The sequence below is a fragment of the Paroedura picta genome, chromosome 1 (assembly GCF_049243985.1).
Source record: "Paroedura picta isolate Pp20150507F chromosome 1, Ppicta_v3.0, whole genome shotgun sequence".
NCBI lineage: Eukaryota > Metazoa > Chordata > Lepidosauria > Squamata > Gekkonidae > Paroedura > Paroedura picta.
The window spans coordinates 53,424,368-53,444,461 of NC_135369.1; the positions used below are offsets into that span (position 1 = coordinate 53,424,368).

General features: G+C 38.8%; 2 protein-coding genes across 6 annotated transcripts in view; both read left to right on the forward strand.

The window, feature by feature from the left end:
- RCOR3 (REST corepressor 3) overlaps window positions 1–18,755 on the forward strand; it is a 34,622-nt gene extending 15,867 nt beyond the window's left edge. For 4 of the 5 annotated variants that reach the window (XM_077338523.1, XM_077338488.1, XM_077338498.1 and 1 more), the window contains 8 exons: window positions 2,793–2,954; window positions 4,769–4,893; window positions 7,850–7,928; window positions 10,000–10,218; window positions 11,811–11,888; window positions 12,442–12,499; window positions 15,400–15,638; window positions 16,098–18,755. In XM_077338523.1, the coding sequence (XP_077194638.1) occupies window positions 2,793–2,954; window positions 4,769–4,893; window positions 7,850–7,928; window positions 10,000–10,218; window positions 11,811–11,888; window positions 12,442–12,499; window positions 15,400–15,638; window positions 16,098–16,442 (1,305 nt within the window). In that variant the 3' untranslated portion in view covers window positions 16,443–18,755. The remainder of the gene's footprint in view (window positions 1–2,792; window positions 2,955–4,768; window positions 4,894–7,849; window positions 7,929–9,999; window positions 10,219–11,810; window positions 11,889–12,441; window positions 12,500–15,399; window positions 15,639–16,097) is intronic. The other variant, XM_077338515.1, reaches the window with a different exon arrangement.
- Window positions 11,813–20,094, forward strand: part of TRAF5 (TNF receptor associated factor 5) — a 42,304-nt gene continuing 34,022 nt past the window's right edge. The window contains exons 1-2 of the mRNA XM_077338457.1: window positions 11,813–11,888; window positions 12,442–12,499. The gene's annotated coding sequence lies outside the window, so the exon portion shown is untranslated. The remainder of the gene's footprint in view (window positions 11,889–12,441; window positions 12,500–20,094) is intronic.

Sequence of the window (20,094 nt, forward strand, 5' to 3'; positions counted from 1 at the left end):
CTTTCATGAGGGCTGGGGGGGGGGCTTAAGTTACACTCTCCAAACTCTTCCCTGCCTCCCCTCCAAATTTCAAAATGATTGGTCCATGGGGTCCATTTCTAGGGGCTCCTGAAGAGAGTGCACCATTGACTTTAATGGGCGCCGAAACCAAATAGGCTGGATTGGGCCCTTAGTTCACAAGCCTGCACCTAACACATCATGTGCTCCAATGGCAGGCAGCCCATTCCATTTTCACCACCACAAGGATAGAAAACTTTCTAGTATATGCTGTTGATGTTTGTCATGATTGTGGACAAAATAGATTCTTTTTTATTCTTTGAAGAATTGTTTTTCACACTGTTGAAAGTTTGTCTGGTGGGAGGCAAGCTCAATCAAAACAGGCTCTCTGTTTATTGTGCTTGCAGTCCCTTGTCATGGTGTCCAAGGCTCTGTCTTCTATGCTTAAGGGAGACCCACAGTTTTGGAACTTGTCCAGTTTACCAGCACTTTACCCAGAAGGCTTGGTCAGTTGAGGCCTCTAGGTTGAAAGTGCCACTGTGGGAGAAGGCGTAGTCTTCCTTGGCTCTGCCCAGGAATTTTGAGCCACTCCAGGAATAGTTGCTTTTCTGATCTTAAAGGGCCTATTGGAACTTACAGTTCCAATCTGGTAGAAACCAGCCTCCATCCAGGCCACACCGTGTAAGATCGAGAATTTATATAGAGTAAAACAGGAGACCTGCAAGTTTCTATCCATGCACCCAGCTGTCCTCTTTGGTCATGAAAGGTATGCAAGCACACCAATGACCCATAGAGGAAGCCATGATCTGGACACTATGAGGAGGAAGTTTTATGCTTTATCCACTCTCAATTTCTAAGTCATAAATTAGCGAGTAATTATGAGATGCTACCAATTTTTCCTCTGGGAAAATCTTTCCTAGTGCATAAACCAATTACCTGAGGAATCCAAATTGCGGGCTAAACTTATTAAGTCCCAGGCAATTTTGCTCTTAAAGCAGGAGATTATTGTGTTTCCCTCAGCTCTGACCCAGAGACACCACTTTTCTTAAAGGCAACATGGCTTTGCTACTCCTTTCTAGAGGCAGCCCCTTCAGTCTTCGTTCAACACCCATTCCAGTAGCTCCCCCCCTTCCAGAAAGAAGGGGTACCCGACAGCTAAGGCCTTCTCAGCAGAATTCGCAGATGGATCAAGACTAATAGCCAAAGTTCTGATTAGCTGCTCCTATAGTTGCAGATATTTTCAGTTTCAAGGATAGTTTGGCACAATTTGTAGAAGCTTGGCGCCAGATTAGTAGTTTTTACAGTATTTTAGATTGTGCTCTAGACTCTAGAGTCCATTGCATAAATAGGCATACAACACAAACCCAAAGGTAGGGAGATGTGTGTGTGTGTGTGTGTGTAACCAAGACAAAAAGGGCCAGTGTCAATAAGTCAAGAAGGGCCCCTGGCATCTGGGTTTGGCAGACAGTCCCAACTATAATCAAGTCCCCAGGCAAGAAATCAAGGCATCAAAGTCAGGAATCAAAGCAGGGTGAGTTCCAAGAACCATGGCCAGGTCTAATTCAGAAGTCAAAGCACAAAGGATCAGGATACAATGTGGCTCCAAGAAGCATAGTCAAGTCCAGAATGAAATTAATAGCACTAGAAGCCAGCATATAAAACAAGTCTAAGAGGTGTAGTCTGTTCCATGTAAAGGTCAAGGCACAAGGAGTCAGGAAGCAAAGCTAATCCAGGTAGTCACCAGAAAAAGCAGGGAGCTGGAGCAAAAATTATTGCTAAGAAGGACTGGCGTAATAGCTCAGAATGTATGGGACTGCAGCAGCCCCTCCCTATCCAGTTGTTTCTTGTCCTTTCAATAGAACCAGCATTTACTGCTGCTTTTGCTTCTGCCCTTGCCTCTTTTCACTTCAATGCTTTAGTAATGTAGGTGGAGAGATTCCCTCATCCTCAGAGGTTGGTTGTAATTCCTGAGAAGAATTGGTGCTTGTCAATGGCTCCAGCTGTGCCTGTACTTGTTGATGGCTCTGGTTGTAAACCTAGTGGAGGGGCTCAATCTTTGACAATCCTAGCATTCCCTCAGTCAAGGGGCTAAGGCATTCCTCACCTACTTCTAAGTCATTGTCAAAATTACCAGCAGTTTGACCTGGCTGAGGCACTGGAGACTGACTGAGCTAAATGGTGAGCCATGACAGTATGGGAACCAGTGTAGTTATGTCAACACAGCTGATACATGTGTTTTGTTGCTGCATTCTGAGTCAGGTACAGAGTCAGAAACCTAGCTGTAAAGTAGGAGTAAAACTGTTGTAGATCCAGATGTATACTATTGATATTTGAATCAGCAAGGTTCACTGTTCTGTCTGGTTCTCAGTGCAGATTGTTCCCTAGGGTGATTAATTCCAAACCTAGCCCTGAAACTAGTCTGCTAACACTCTAGGTTATCAAGAACTGAATTGCTATTGCATGATGAAGTTGACACTAATGCTTGATATATTCACTTTCATACACTACAAGGCCTATTGAAAACTTTAATAGAGTTATGAAGAAGCTTGACAAATCTTGCTTAAATATTTATTGTTCCTGATGATTATTAGGAATAGAAACGTGCTCATATTCTGAGATACTGAATTTTGAAATGTACTCTACAAGCACAGTGGAAGGGTAGCTTAAAGGATTATTCTATATCCCTCCAAAGACAGGTTAAAATGGCTGTTACTGCAGAACATCAAGGCAACAAAACTTTAAGAAATTAGCAAGACATATCCTGATAACAACTAAAGACCCCTTTTTTATTTAAGGCACTTGGCATGTTATTCTGGCATAAACACAACATTGAGAAGTCCCTTGCAGATCTCCCAAATTTTACTCCTTTTCCTGATGAGTGGACAGTTGAAGATAAAGTCCTGTTTGAACAAGCTTTCAGTTTCCACGGAAAAAGCTTTCACAGAATCCAACAAATGGTAAGATAATAATTGGTTTGTTCTGATTTATCAGTATTGGCTGCTTTGTAGAACTTGTATCCATTTCAGAATGTTTATATGCCAGAACAAAACAGTTCAACATAAACTTTATGAGGTCCTGTCATCTTGGGCAGGGGCGATAACAACACCTGTAGAGTTCCACATGTTGATCACTTGGTGATCACTTTGCACTTGCTCTGAACAGCCACACTAGAACAGACCAGGACCAGGCAACTGTTCATTTTCGTACTGCTGGTGCCAAAGTAATTCCAGAACAAAAGAAGAATTGCTTCTCTGCCTACATAGTATGATGATGGTATGATGATGGAATTGGAAAGGAAGCCTCTGAGCTGTTGTGCCTGCCTCATAATCGCCTCTGCTATTCTGGAGTGTTCTTCAGCCACTGAAGGACAGATGCCAGGACCCAGGTTTTCTTCCTCCTTTCAGTGAGTGTGTTGGATTGCAGTAGACTAGACAGGAGAGGGTGTCTCAGATTAAGACCAAAAGGCACCACTTTTCTGTTGAATTTGAAAAAGTATGCCATGATCTTAATCAAGCTCAGAAAGATTCCTGTGTATTTAATGAGGTGTATTTCCAAGTAAATGGGCATAGGCTTGTAGCCTTAACTTCTCACTTGATAAAGAAGAATATGACCAGTGGGAAACCTTAAAAATATACAGCCTGAAGAACCTGTGTATCAAAAAAAATACTGAGATTTTTTGTTAAACTAAACTAGGTACTTAAAACCAAACCAAACAAACCAAAAGGTTCACATATAATTTAATAAGTACTAATTAATATAGTTCTGTCTCTTTAAGGTATATAAATGTTTACAAAACATCAGGCATGTGTTACTGACTGTATAAATATTAAATGATTATAAATGTTCCACAGTTCTATATATATAATGACCAACTCAGTTTTAAAATCCTACTGTTACTGTTAATTTAAAGAATTAAAGGCATACTTCTTTTTATAGCTTTGTAAATAGAGATATTAGAGTAATTGTATGATTTGTTGTTATATTATGATTATTGTAATTCATTACCATAGAGCAGGGCACAAGTGGACGATGCGTGTTTACTTCTTTGCATTACTGTGACTTCTGTAGGGGGCAGAGGGACATCATACCTTTGGATCCCCATCTCAGAAAAAAGGCACAGCCAAACAAGATCAGGTCAAACCCTTTTATTTCCTTTGTGCAGTTTCATGCACACCCTTATTTATGACACTATGGCCAATGGCTACCTTCAACTTAGGCTGCCTTGCCTCAACCAGTGCAAGAGCTAAAGAGGGAAAATGGGAAGTCAGGAGACATGGTGAGCTAGAACCTTCCTCATTTTCCCAATGTCTCCACCTCTCATATCGTTGGGGATTTCTATTTTGCCACTCTCCATCTCCAAGCTCTTAAAGGACATCTTGGAGAAGGAGGAATTTTCTAGGGCCTCACAGGTAGCCTCAGAAGTACAAACCACACTAAGGTGACAGCAGTTCATTTTGTGCTGAAAGCAAAATAGGTTACACTAGGCGAGAGACTCTTCTGAGGCAGGCAGGACATAGACACACTCTCCCACTTTACAAATCTGGGTTGGGAACTGAGGCTCCAGCTCACAATTCCCCTACTTTATTTAAGTCAAGCATGATGATGCTGTTTGCCTCTTTTGTGGCATTGGCATGGTTGCTTGCTTTGCTTGCAGAGTGTAAGGAAAGACATACATAACCAGTTCATCAGATCGCAAGTTCTCTTAACTACCTCACTTCATACATGAGAATTAATGGTACAGTGTCTACTTGTTTTGTTGGCCCTTTTTTAGCTTCCAGATAAGACAATTGCAAGCCTTGTAAAATACTACTATTCCTGGAAGAAAACACGTTCTAGAACAAGTTTAATGGATCGCCAGGCCAGAAAGCTAGCAAACAGAAATAATCAAGGTGACAGGTATGTAGAGCAACAGATTTTTTAAAATCTACTTTTTCATATGGAGTGAGAGAGGAAAAGACTTTTTGTGTATGTTTTGTTTAAATTATGTAAGGTATGTTGTTCTGTATTACTGTTCCTCTGTTATTGCAAGTCATGTGATTCCTGTGTAAATTACAAACCTAATCGACTGCATAAAAGTCATATAGGAATTAACAGAGGTATAGCTGTTGTTGATATATTGTTATATATATACACTGCCCTTCCAGCAAGCTGGCTTAGGGTGGTATACAACATTAAACAGTTCAATGGTAACAGTTAAAATTAATAACATATTAAAACCATATCTAATTAGCAACAAGTCAAATTTGTGTACCAATGACCAGAAGAAGGAAGAAAAAGGACCAGTAAGGGCCCAATAAGATGCAGCTTGCAAATCTAAAAAACTGACATTACCACAACTAATTCCTCTACTATTGACTAGTGATAGATTTGAATTTTTGAACTTCTGCAAGAGAAAAAAGCCCTTGAGATTTGCATCAGATGTAGTTACTGAAAACACACACAGAAAGTACTTCTATGTATGCCTTTCTCCACAGTCATGAGAGGGTTGTGATCAGGAAAGATCAGTTGAACTACTGCCAACTTGCAGGGTGCAATTCCCTGCCTGACATTATTTAACATTTTTATGTGCCCTCTCACCCAGCTAGTTTGGGCTTGAGTGTCATCAATATGCAGATGATACCCAGTTCTATATTCTGACGGACAATCAGCCAGATGCCACTCCAACTGCATTTGTCCAGTGCTTGGTGACAGAATGGTTTAAAGCAAGCCATCTCAAATTGAACCCTTACAATTTGGAGATCCTCTGGGTAGGAAGGGGTCAGAGCAGGAAGCATGCTTACCCAGGCTGGACTTGGGCGCAGCTTGCAACTGCGCAATTGGCCAGAAACCTGGGGGTAATTTTTGATGCCTCCTTTACAATGGAGGATCAAGTCACAAAAGTAGCTCAGCACCTTATTTCCACCTTTGCCAGACTAGGCTACCAGTGCCTTACTTGGTCCTGGCACACCTAGCCATGGTGATCCATGAATGGTCACCTCCAGGCTTGTTTACTGTAACTCGCTCTACACGGGTCTACCCTTGAACCTGCTCCAGAAACTGCAATTAGTTCAAAAGGTGGCTCCCCAGCTCCTTACAGGGATACTGTTCAGAGCTTACATAATACCTGTATTCAATCAGTCAATCTTTATTTTACGGTCAATCAGACCAAAATTTCAGAGACACTCATAAACAATGGCAGTTTATAATAAGGAAATATAGAGAAAAAGGATGTTAGAAATATACTGTCATTAAAACTTTACATCTTTAAAATGTTAAGTCAATATTTAAAACGAGTGTTAAATACTAAATTACAATATTCAAATTGAATTATACAGCTGCCTTCTGGTTTACATAAATACTATGCAGTTTCACAACACTGGTGCACAATTTGGCTGTAAAGCGAGTTGTTTACTTATTTTCATCTTGGAAATATAGACATGTGGGACAGTTTGTAGTGAATACAATAAGAGAAAGAGAAAACCTATCCCAAGGCTACTATAGATTTTACTAAAATTATTAAAAAATAAATGAAGTAAAAGGTTCTTCATTCTTATTTGTTTATTCTTGTATAGGATCCAACCAGAACGGTTTCTAGATATGTCCCGTTGTCAAATGGAAATTTTCCTCCTTTGAATGTAGATATCATGAGTATCCAAATTGTGAAATTCAACCTCTATTGAATAATATAACATTTATATTGGCTTTTGGCTCTTCAATATGGGGATGCTAGTAATACCAACAGTTCCCTTTCATCTTGATCTTCTCTTTTGGGGGAAATCTTGGGTAGTTGTTCAAAACTGGTTGAATGATACCTGTATTGCAGCAGCTACAGTGGCTTCCCATTGAATTCCAGATCCAATTCAAGGTTTTGATTATGACCTTTAAGGCCTTGCACGATCTGGGCCTTTGTATCTGAGGGACTGCCTCTCTGAATATGTTCCTCTCTGAATATGTTCGGTCAAGCAGTTCCAACTAGCTGAGGATCCCTGGTCCGGAGAGGGGCACTATATAAATCAATCAATAAATTTGTGATTAGATAGCTTTTTGTGTTCAATAAAATAACTTTATATTTGTACATCTAGAGCAACACATCTTTGTATAACTGTAATGCACAGTGACCTTAACTTGTACTTCCCCCTATTGCTATACTTCTGTGTTTTATTTGAACCAAGGTTCAGCAAAGCACTTTCTTAGTAGTAGTTTGAGCTGACTGGTAGTATAGCTGCAGTCAAGGAAGACCAATGAGAAAATCTTATTTTCCCTCCCCATACTTTCTGATTTCCAGGTAGTAGACAAGTATCATATTGTCCCAGCAAAACTTTTGGTTGCAACTTCTTGTCATGCAGAAACAGTATATTCATTTATATAGAACTAGGAGATGGCACAAAGTCTACTGTGATCATCCCCACTGCCACCAGCCACTCTTTCTCTTTTGACTCTGCTTCCATACAAGACTGTAGAGTGAGGGCATTCTGTGGAATGGGACAATAAAATGGGGCCAGGTAGTCACCTAAAGATGTTGGTGACTGTGTTTGATTAAACATGAGTACAGAACAGACTCCTGAATTACAAATTAATGCGAAGCAGTAAAATATCCTGATATAGTTGGTCAAAACAGGAAATTTGTCAGTATGCTAAACAGTCATTTAAAATAGTGTGGCTACTCTAGTGTGGTGTTCAAATTTTGTTAATGTATGTTTAATAAAAAACAGATTCACTTGAATTGAGTACTTCTGTTTATTAAATCTGTTGTAACCTCATTGCATTACTAAGTATGTAAAATACAAATATCTGAAAAAAACACTTCTGCATATAGAGCAAAATAGAACAGAGACTCTGAGAAGGAAGTTCACTAATGTATTTCTGTCCTCAGTGATGATGATGTGGAAGAAACTCACCCAATGGATGGGAATGATAGTGATTATGATCCCAAAAAAGAAACTAAAAAAGAGGTAATAAAAACAGTTTTTAATATTTTAAAACTTTAACTATATTATTTACATAAAGCAGACTGCACGGCAAGCCCTATAATCATGGTTGCACAGTTTAGTGCAGGCCAACTCTAAATTACCAGTGGTGAAACACTGTACTTTTATCATTCAGTAATGAGTGGTTGGAACTGTGTGACCACTGATGTACAGTTGTCTTGTCTGGAAGTAGTTATGTGAATTGGGTATTTTAGCATTGCTCACAAAATTATGGAGACACCTAGGCCACAATCCTACTTTCCTTCATGGAACAGGAAACACAAGTGCATACTTGGACATGGGACAGTGCCAGGCATACCCTGTGCCTTCTGTGTGGTTCCCTCCAAAATGACTAACATTCTTTCACCTTAATTGGCTGCCAGGACTTGTGTAGGTATAGAATATTGCCTGTGTTTAAACGTGTAGTCTAGAGTTGTATCCATCAGAGCTTTTATTTGTGTAATTTGTATATCGCTTTTCTCTCCAGAGGGTTCTCAAAGCAGCTGAAAATACAAAAGAGAAAATATAGTAGAAGCAAGAAAATGGGGTACAGAGCGGATCTGAAAGACCCTTAGGCTGAGAGCCAAAGGACAAAAGAGCCTATTGTCTCAGCTTCTGGCAGTTTAAACACCTGTGGAGCAGGACCAGAACAAAGTCAGCTAAATGTTATGTAGCTAGCAGGTTCTTCCCCATTTCCTCTTCTGCCTAAGTAAAACATAGAAATTAAGTTGGTTGGCGTGCAAGTGAAAATAGAGATGATTTGAGACAATATTTTATATCACACAAATTGGACAGTATAGCAGCTAAGGGAGAGCCAGTTTGGTGTAGTGGTTAGGAGTGCGGACCTCTAATCTGGAGAGTCAGGTTCGATTCTGCACTCCCCCACATTCAGCCAGCTGGGTGACCATGGGCTCCCCACTGTGCTGATAAAGCTGTTCTGATGGAGCAGTATTATCGGGGCTTTCTCAGCCTCACCCGACTCACAGGGTGTCTGTTGTGGGGAGAAGAAAGGGAAGGCGACGGTAAGCCACCCTGAGACTCCTTCAGGTAGAGAAAAGCGGCATATAAGAACCAACTCTTCTTTTTCTGTTTCATTTCTGAAACAATAAAATATTTAAGTGTTCATATAGTCACAACAGCTTTATAAGACAGATCAGCTTGAAAAATAACAACTTGTCTCTGCCCCGTCCTTGAACAGTGTGGCTACAAAGGAATCAGAACCCAGCTTCTTGTATCTTTACACAGCAGTAACTGCTATATCCAGAGTAAACACTATGAAGTTACATCAGGCTAAGCTCACTGAAGTCAGTGTGAGTAAAGTTCAATAACTGTGCATTGGCTTGCATTGTAAATTTGATTTCAAGCCACACATGTTCTTTGCTCCTAGTAAAATACAAAGAATGTGTCTGAATGTACTAGTTTTGCTTACTTTTACTGTGAGACTTTAGAAAATTGAGGTTTTGGCAAGTGTTACAATAAAGGAGAGTGAATAAGGGAAGAACTTGGAAGGCAGCTGAGTATTGCATTAAATGTAATCCAGCTCTTATCTGGCTTTTGAACTTTTGCCCAATGCTTCTTCCCTTCCCTGACCATTGCTTAGATTCTTAGTAGACTTGTTCAAACTCTTGCAGTTTCTTGATGCATGAAGTATTCAAAGCTCTTTGAGTTGTGAATGTTTCCAGCAGCTCAAGGCCAGTCTGCTCTGATGTAACAGTGAGCCTTTCCGCACATAGGAGAACATTGGTTGACTTAACTGTGGCATAAGCATATGAGGACTTAGAGAGTCCTTAAAATCAGAGATAACATAGAATGTAGCCCTTCCAATAGCTTAAATCCCACCCATTTTAGCATCACTTTGGACTAAATATCCATAGAACTGTGCTAGGAAAAACATTAATTTACCTGTACTTATGGCCTAATGCTATGGAATTTCAAGTGATGTTTTATTGATGTAAATCAATTAAGCCAGCCTAGCATCTTTTACTGGACAAAAGAAAATGTTTAATTTGAAGTCTGTTTGATATTTATATATTTAAACTTTTTTTTAATGTTAAAGGGAAATAATGAGCAGCCTGTTCAGTCCAGCAAAATAGGATTGGGTAGAAGAGAATATCAGAGTTTGCAGCATCGTCATCACTCCCAGCGTTCTAAATGCCGTCCTCCTAAAGGCATGTATCTGACTCAAGAAGATGTAGTAGCGGTTTCCTGTAGTCCTAATGCAGCCAACACACTTCTTAGGCAGCTGGATATGGAGCTGATCTCATTGAAGCGACAGGTAATTTGCCACACATTTTGCTTAATTTTTAAAAAATTTGAATCCCTTTCAACATTTAGCGAATTAGGGCAATAATGTACTGCTGGAAGGTGAGGAAGATCAGATCCACCACACTTCAGTTTGCAGAGGTTTAGACCCAATCCTTAATGCTCTACTTCTGGGAGTGAATGGAACTTACTATAAATTATTCTTGTTTCTACATTTCTACCACTTTCTATTGAAAAAATAAGAAATAAATGCAGCTGTGCTGCATCAGACCAGTTTTCATCTATCTAGAATCCTGCTTCATTCAGAAGCCAACCAGCAGCCATCCAGATGCCCTTCCCCTTGTTCGTTCACACTCCCAGCTTGGAATTCAGATGGATGTTGCTTAGTGGCTAATAGCCATTGATAGAACTGTCCACCACAATGCATTATTGTCAGGATACATTTGTTTTGTCAGAACATTTGCTGCTGCTTGTTTGTGTCCTTTGGACAAGACTACTTCATTGTTTTAAGGAAGACTTCTTGCCTTTTAAATCTTCTGTGAGTTTGCTTACTGGCATCCTCTTCAATTTGGTGGTACCTTTCAGAATGTGCATCATATATTCTAGTTGAACTACAATTGTGGATTTAAATAATTGCTAAGCATCACAATAAAATTTACCCCCCCCCTTTACCCTCCTTTGTGGCCTATTTTGCTTCCTCCCCACCTTTTTGAGAAATTTCATCTTCTGCAATCAACTGGTCATGTTGGGGTATTGGGACAACTATCCAAGCACATAAATTTTGGATAATACTGTGATAAATGTTCCTGGTCAGTGCAGTTAACACTTGGGATCAGGTCTTCAACATTACTCACAGCCAGGTCGCCTTCTGTCCATGCATGACCAGGTGCTCCAAGGCACAATCATTTATGGAGTCTAGAAATGTTGCCTGCTTTTCATTATTTAGCCATTATGAGGGTAGTTGAATTCACCCGTTATTGCATAGCTTTCTTCTCTGGTTGCTTTTCCTGTTCCTTTGACTTCCCTCTTCCTTTGTCTGTCTTGGGTCTTCCTCAGGCAATAAGGTGGTCAGGCCTGGTATTTCTGCCCTAGCAACACTGCAGTAGAGTCTGTCCCTGTTAAGTTTTCTAGTTTATTAGGGTCCATGCCCTTTCTGACATAGAGAGCCCCTCTATCATGTATTTTCCCATTTAGGTCATGTTTCAGACCTTTATTGACTGTTAACATTGTAGGTTGGTCAAGATGGCACAGACATCAAGCAAGAGATGAACACGATCCTGTCTCCCTGACCCTTAATGAACTATGAGATGGCTGGTTTCTAGAACATCTTTACCTATCTGGACAGTTAGCTCAGGGTCTCAGCTATGTATGAGCAGAGTGAGATACTGTCTTCGGCTCCTGATCCAAAGATCCAAAGGCTACTAAGAATCTGCCATGTCACCAACTATGACTGTGCCTGCATTTGGGGACATAAGAGTATTTGGCTCTCCAAACAGGTTTCATGAGCAAAAGTTTTGAATGTTCAGTGAGTCACCTGGCAAGAAGTATATTCCTCATTTTGTATAAACTAATTTCCATCCCTGGTGTTGTTCTTTGTTGGAAAAGGTTCAGAATGCTAAGCAAGTAAACAGTGCACTCAAGCAGAAAATTGAAGGGGGGATAGAAGAATTCAAACCTCCAGAGGTAAGCCATTATAAAATGCAGATGAATGTTCAGTGCTGCATTTGTTGTGCTTATGGTCAAGTAGCTTGTCCTTACATAATTTTAACACTTTCTCTAAGACTATTTTCACATGTGATACTTGGATCAATTTTTGTTTAAGTCAAACATTCTTTCACACATGGCTCAGGTAATGTGAAAAGCTCAAACACTTTTTGGTGTCATACATGCTAACGTAACAATGGAGGGATGCTTCAGGATTTTGAAAGAATTTGCTCCAGATTATTATGCTTCTTATTGAAGGCCTAACATTTCCATGGCTTCCAGTGCACATGAGTAAGAGTCTGTCTTACTTGACCCAACACTGGAATGCATAAAGCTTGAATTTCAGATGCATATAAAGTTGTATTCCTGTATTTGAAAGGGACAGCATGTAATAGACTTTGAGAATTCCAGTAGATCCTTTGTCAGCAGGAGTGAGTGTAAATGTGAAGACAAGTATTTTGTAACTTATTATTTTAATTTTTCTGATGTGCTATAACTGTTTTGACTTGTGTAATTTCTTTCTTTTTAATAGTCCAATCAAAAAATTAATGCCCGTTGGACTACAGAAGAGCAACTTCTTGCAGTTCAAGGTATGTTAGTATTATTACTTCTGTATTGCCTTAACCAAATTCTTTTGTGACTGTCCTGGAAAAGGCCTCTTTAATTAATCTGTAGTTTCTCTTCTTTTAAAAGAATATGGGCAGTGAGTGGTATGAAAGCTTCAAAATATGATGAAAGAGATGTTGTCCTGTTATTAGCAGAAATGATTTTAAAATGAAGTTGGCAATTATACAAGAAAAACAGTCCCATTAAACTTAGAAGTCAATATAGATTTAATTTTTTACAGAACATCTTGTCATTTTTCTCTCACTTTTGACACTTGCAGTAGACTTGTGTGTGTTTATTTAGAAGTAAGTCCCACTTTATTCATTTGGGCTTTTCCCAAGTAAGTACATAGTATTGCAAACTGTATCATGTAAACTATTTTAGTGAGGTTAATTCCCTCAATACTAAAAGGATATTTGCATCTCCAAGGAAACAGGCACAAGGAAAATAAGATTATTAATTTTGAAAGGGAACCAGTTTAAATATGAAATTGTTTAGTATCATATCTATTTTACTATGTGTGTAATCTGCCCACAGATAATTTTTTCAACTGTTTCATACAAGCATACCATCAAGCCTGTCCACAGCTTTCCCCCTGAACAGCTAAAACTTATAATAATTCTGGCAAATTATTCAGAATAAATCTAAAATAGCCTTGCTTTTAGATGAGTGAGGATGTAGTGATTAAAAAATAAAATTGTGCTTTGTAGAAATAAAAGGCATAGCATATATGTCATGCAAGTGAACTAGAGCAGCCTTCTTTAGATCCTTTGTTTTCTTACATTAATAGTTTGGTGCTGCTACAGAACATAGTACATCTCCAATCCCAAAAAGATCAAAAGCATTATTTTGTTCTGGCTAGTGCAAGGCAGCTTCATATATATGTAATACCCTCTGAGAAATGACTAGTGAGCCACAATTCAGAATTTGGTGTTTGGATTTCTACTAGGCAAAACAGGCAGGATCTTACAGAACACTTCAAAGGTAAGTTTAGATATTCCAGTTCTCTTGAAAATGAGTTAGCCATCTAGATGTATCACTTTAAAAGTATCTAATTTGAGCTGCACTATTGTATGGGGAAGTGGCATATACATACCTTAATAAATGTTAGGATTTACTTCTAAGTAAACAGAGAAATAGACTGTTGGATATTTAAATATAGCTATAATTAATTTCCTACTTCAGCTGTTTCCAGGCACAAGTGAGACATAGATCTTTGGAAATGTTCATACGTTCTGTTCTGAATTCTAGTATTTCTGGTGTGTATGTTTCTTATAAATGAACACAATATCCACTTCAATGTAAGCCAGAATTGAAAATTTGGATAGCAGCACCAATATTTTGTTTGTGCTTCAAATAAAACTGCTGAGATTTGAAAATAGCAATCAAACTTCCATGGAACCCTAATTTCCCCTTTCACAGAAGATAGAGAGGATTACACCCACTTCACCTTAACTCCAAACATCCACAACCTGTGCCCCTGTTTATTGGCAAGGGTCTGGCAATCCCAGGAGCACTCTTTCAAGGGATTAAAATGAAGTGCAGGGATGAGGAGCAAAATGTGGGGGAAATACCAGTTTATTATTGTCAGCTGATTGGCTAACAAGCCAAAGAAAACAGATTTTCAGAAGCAGTGTTTGGAAGTAATTAGTAACTAATTAGCTGGCTTCTGCAACAGTAGTGCCCTGTCACACTTCATTGTTTTACTTTTCATTGAGCACAAATGTTTAAAAGTTATTATTACCCATATTATCATACCAAGAATTCATATTCACATTTTCTTGAATGGTTTCCCACCCAGCTGATCTGTCAAATTCTTGGCTGTTCTGTAAATAGCTAGTTGGGAAGTTACTTACAGATCCAACATTGGTAGATGTTGCCAGTCACAAAAACAGATCTCTTTTTAAATCAATGGATGTAATTGATTAATTCAGTTCATAGTGTTTCAGGCTTGGTAAAAGGAAAGTCATTAGAATAACCAAAAAGACATACTAGAAGAAGAAGAAGAGTTGGTTCTTATATGCCGCTTTTCTCTACCTGAAGGAGGCTCAAAGCGGCTTACAGTCGCCTTCTCATTCCTCTCCCCACAACAGACACCCTGTGGGGTGGGTGAGGGTGAGAGAGCACTGATATCACTGCTCGGTCAGAACAGTTTTAACAGTGCCGTGGTGAGCCCCAAGGTCACCCAGCTGGTTGCATGTGGGGGAGTGCAGAATCGAACCCAGCATGCCAGATTAGAAGTCCGCACTCCTAACCACTACACCAAACTGGCTCTCTAGTAGAAGTAAAAGATGTAAATATTTTAGGTAATCCATTAAATAATTCATTCCTGTACTACCTGATAGAAGTATTCATTTCACATTCTTTGCTCAATGGACCGTTCAACTAGAAAAACAGTGGCATTTATCTTACCGGGCTGAATTAGTGGTGGAATACATGCTAGTATTGATAAAAATATAGATTAGGATTCAAAATGCTATTTCAGGAACAAGTGTTAAATACATCTAGTTTTACTTTTATTCTTTTAACAACTCATGCTCCATATCCTGGCATGCCATATTTCATCATTCCTTCTCTTTCCAAGGTTGGGTGCTTTTTTCCATGGAAGATCACTGTTCAGTGTAATAAAACTCTGTTGGGCACATCAAGCTAGTTACATGTTTCTCTTATTCTGGGCTGTAGTTTATAAACTTCTAGTAACCATGGGTTTGAAAGAAACCAGTAACAGTCAGTAACCATGCAGTGGTCTTTTGCATTAGATAACATAATCCCTGTTTGGGATTAGTCAGTGGCATCTGAAGGGGACTTTTCTGCTTATATACATCAAATAGGCTTTGCTTATTACCTTGAACCTTCATAGGTGTATTTACTTTGCCTTTTTTAGGTGTCCGCAAGTATGGTAAAGATTTTCAAGCTATTGCTGATGTAATTGGCAACAAGACTGTTGGTCAAGTGAAGAACTTCTTTGTAAACTACAGGCGCCGGTTTAACTTAGAGGAGGTTTTGCAGGAGTGGGAAGCAGAACAAGGAACCCTGGCTTCTAATGGTGATGCTTCTGCTTTAGGGGAGGACACAAAAAATACTAATGTGCCATCAGGGAAGAGCACTGATGAAGAAGATGAGGTGTGTTTTTGTGTACCAGATCTTAAATAAGCATGAGTATAGGAGTAGCATTAAACTTCATGTTGTAAAATGTAATATTTAGCTTGAAGTGGAATGCTGAACCACCATTCTGATACTTTCAACAATCTACAGGTCAGGCCCCATTCAATTTGGTGGGGCTTTTGTTAGCAGAAAGTTGCCTGTCTCTCTTCCCAACCTTTTTGTGATTGTGCCAATAATGGAAAGATGTATAGCTGACTAAACCTGCATTTTTGAACCATTTTGTTTTGCTTTTTTCCCTTAATATTTTGCCTCTGTTACTATTAAATTGCTTAGAAATTGTTGCTTTCAAAACAAGGTTCCATAGCTACCAGAATGGATAAACTAATTGTGCTACCCATATTCTGGAGACAGTGGCAACCTAAACTGCATGTACAACAGAATGGCTGCTTTTACATCTCTATATCACTTTATTTATAGGCCCAGATCCCACAGACCCCTCAATGTGTAGGGTCTTCTCCACCTGCCCAGGCATCTACTCCAACACCAGCAACCCCTGTAACAACTCTGAATCAGCCTCCTCCTTTACTTCGTCCAACCCTTCCGGCTGCTCCAGCTCTCCATCGTCAGCCTCCACCACTTCAGCAGCAGGCTCGGTTTATTCAGCCAAGGCCAACCTTGAACCAGCCCCCTCCACCACTCATCCGCCCAGCTAATTCAATGCCTCCTCGTCTAAACCCAAGACCAGCATTATCTTCCACTGGTGGCCCACAGCCACCATCGCTTATTGGAATCCAGACAGAATCACAGTCCCCTCTGCACTAAAGAAATAGGGCAGAACTATGGTAACTTACAAATAAAATTGTATCAGTGTCTATTTTTCTCAGATAGGGAAAGAAGGGGGAAGTGAGCCTTCCACAGTATTGAAGCAGTCTTACACAAAAGAGCAAGCAGCAGAAATAATGTGAATTGCCCTCCATATAAGAGAAACTTCAGTGCAGTGAATTGTTACAGTGAGACAAAGTCTACGAAGTCAGTCTTCTGATAACTTCTTTAAAAGAGAAAAAGTTCAAAGCACTAGGACTTCAACTGGTTTTTACTCTATTTATTTTTTGAAAATCTTTATATTCAAACACATTAGTACATGGAAACAAGGCATCTGACAAGTGTAGGAGTTTCAATTGCTGTTGTGAAGCTGGCGGTAAACCTGATATTATTTGGGGAATTCCTTTTTACATTTTCCTATGTTAGGAGCGCAAGCATTAGTAAGAAGCCTACCATTCAGATTCTGACAGATATACAACCACCATACATTTTTAGACTTGTATTTTCTAGATTTCTCTAAAAATACTTCTCTGCAGAAAAAGTTTACAGTATGCTTGTTGGAAAATTTGTCTTGAAGATTTGCAAAGCTAAGGTACAAAATAAGTTAAACTTAACTGTGTGGTCTTCTGATACTGGAAGTATTGACTTGCTAGTACAAATTCTGTGGTAGGCAATGAACAAGCCAGCATCTTTGCTTTACATTAAAAATAGAAAATAAACACCATTAACAGCTGCTGTTACCATGTGGCTTCTAAAGTTGTCTTTTTAAAATTATCTTTGTAGTACTGCTTTTACCTGAAATTTTATCATATTGTGTAAGTTTTGGCAATAAGTTAACAAGGACTGCCCTCTTGAAATTCATAGGTACCGAGGTAATGTGAAAGAATTAAACACTTAAAATGTCTTTACCTACCACTGCTTCCTTCTCAGACTACCCCAGTCTATTTTTTGTAGATCTTGCCAATGCAAATTTTTTTCATTTTAACTTAATATTAAAGCAGATACCAAATCATGCTTTACTAACTAATCAGGAGAGAGTAGGCAGCTCTGTGTTGACGTCTCATATTTTTAGGCATATTGAGCGACTGAAATCTAACTTTCCCCACTTATTGAAGCAATTATATTTAATGTTATGAATTTAAGGTTTAGGGTGATATCTACGCAGCAGAGTTGTACCAGCCTCTTGACAATATTACATATTACAACTCAAGTGTCAAAACTTTTAGATTAGCACCTTAATGTTGATTGAGGTGTTGCAAGGATTTATTCATTAGCTTTTGTTTATTAAAGACTTATTTAAATAGTTTTTTCTCCTTTTGTTTGTAGTATATTAAGCCTACACGTCCATAGTTTTCTTTTCATACTGTATCTGTACTTCCAGCTACACTGCTGGGTTTTAAATACTGGCTTTTTCAATTTACAGAATTCATGGTACTTCATGATATTGGAACTTTAACCCTCAATCTGAGGTTCTTCCAATTATCAAGCCCCTGTATATGCATTTGGGCATAGATATCAAAACTACTAGCAATGCATTTTCAGTATTTAAATATTTAGATCAGGTCTCCCAGTGACTTTCTTGTACTTTTTGCTAACTTTATGTCTTGTCTGTTGTTGCTAAAACTTCAGTATACTGGAGGTCAGGTGGTGCCATGCAGATGATTATATCAGAGCTGTAACTGGGCACTTGTGCATTTTGAATGAGATTGGAATGCAGTGTAATACTGCTTTACATACACTATACCACATGGTAATGACATGTCTAGCATTTGTAGTACTGAACATGTACATAGCAAAATGTTGTCCCTTTTTAAATTGTGTGCTTTCCAGATTATGTGCATACAGCTTGCACGTCCTGTTTTGGGTAGGGGGGTTGTGTTAAGCAGTGTTTTTGCCTGGAAGAGTGATATGCTTGCTGCTTAATCAAAGAATTAAAGTTTCCAAGGAATCTGTGTCTATTTTTATGTACCTTGTAATGGTTTAAACCGTTTAGGGCCCTTATACTGTGATTCTCTTCTAAATTCATTTATATTTTTTTAAAAATTAGAAATAAAACTATATGATTTTTCATTTGGAAGGGGTTTTCTTTTTTGCCATATTAAAAAAGATCCAGCTTGACTTTGTACTGTTGCTACAAAAAAATCTATTCATTTAGGTTTACTTTTTGTCACTTTATAAAATGTAAAATGTTTGCACTCCCTTTAAGTTGGGCAGAGAAAATATTTCTTACATTGGTTTTGACAAATGTAACTTTACAGCTCCTTTTTATGTACAGTTTTTCAGTTACAATAAAGAAATATAAAAACTTTTAAATGAATGGCCATTTTAAAGGCCTAGGTGTTTCTTTGCGCAAAGTATTTTAATAAGTGAAGAAAACTGCCTTGAGGTTGAAATGCGGTTTGATTATATTCTTCCATTATTTCTTCCATTCATGAAACTTTTAACCAGGGCAGCTTACATCAAAATTTCCAAGGGTCCTCTGTCCAGCACTGATCAGTCACTTTAGACATCCCTTTTAGCAGTAGCGCTGCAGAGAGGGTAACAATCTGATTCTGCCAACACCACTGATGGGACTAATGGAAACAGCCCATCTCTGATACATTTACTTGATGAGTTTGCAAATTGGCTGTTTATCTGGCAGAATCTTTTTTTTTTAATTGCTGGATAACTCCAGCCTTTATTTTAAGAGAGAGAATAATAGAAATAAGAAAGAACAAAAGATTACAGTTCCATAACAAGACAGTTCACCCTACTAACATGTTTGTTGCTACCTATACCTATCTGAATAAATATTAATACATATTTAGTTAACACATATGTTCCTAAATATTGTGAGAAATACCCATTGTTCTTCAAATTATCTGGCAGAATCTTCTGTGGACATGAGAAGCTGCCTTATATCAAGTCATTATTGGTCTATCAAGGATAGTAACAGTGAGTACTCAAGCACAGGTGTTCTATAGTGGGTGCTCCACTAGCAAATGGTTTTAAGTGTTTCTATCCTGCCTTTCTATTTCTGTTTTTTTTTTGTAAGACAAATAAGGTACAATTTCTAGGCTAGTCATTCTGGCATGACTCAGGGCTATGAACAAAACCCTCTGGTTTTTGCTAACAGGTTTGTGCTTGGCCATACGCATGCCTTAAGTGCCTGTAATAAAAGGGGAGAGGGTGCTAGATCTTATTCAGCTGGCTGCTGTGTTCCCAAGGTTCTCCTCCCTTGTGCCCCTCTCTTGAATGATGAAGGAATTCTTGCAGGCCCAGTTAAATACTACAAAGAGTGCCCTGCTTGCTCTTGGCAAAAAGAGGATGGTTTTGACCACTTGGCTGTAGCAAGAGGTAGTCTATACACTGATTAAGCCACAATTTGAAGCCAAGGCCATCTACATTTCCAACAGTCAATATAGTACAATATCAAGGGCTTCATTAACATGACTAAATTTTGGACATTCTTTCCACAAAAATTATGTCTGGGAATCAATTCAATACTGCTTTCATTCTTAATCAGACTGCTAGTGGGGGACTAGAAAGGGATTTTCCCTTAGGTCAGACTTGTTCTTTCTGGTTTTCTCAACTTCAATGTTTGATAGAGTCTTGGTATCTTAAGGCTTCTGGTTTTACTTCCCTGAGCTTATTCCCCACACTCCTGGAGCCC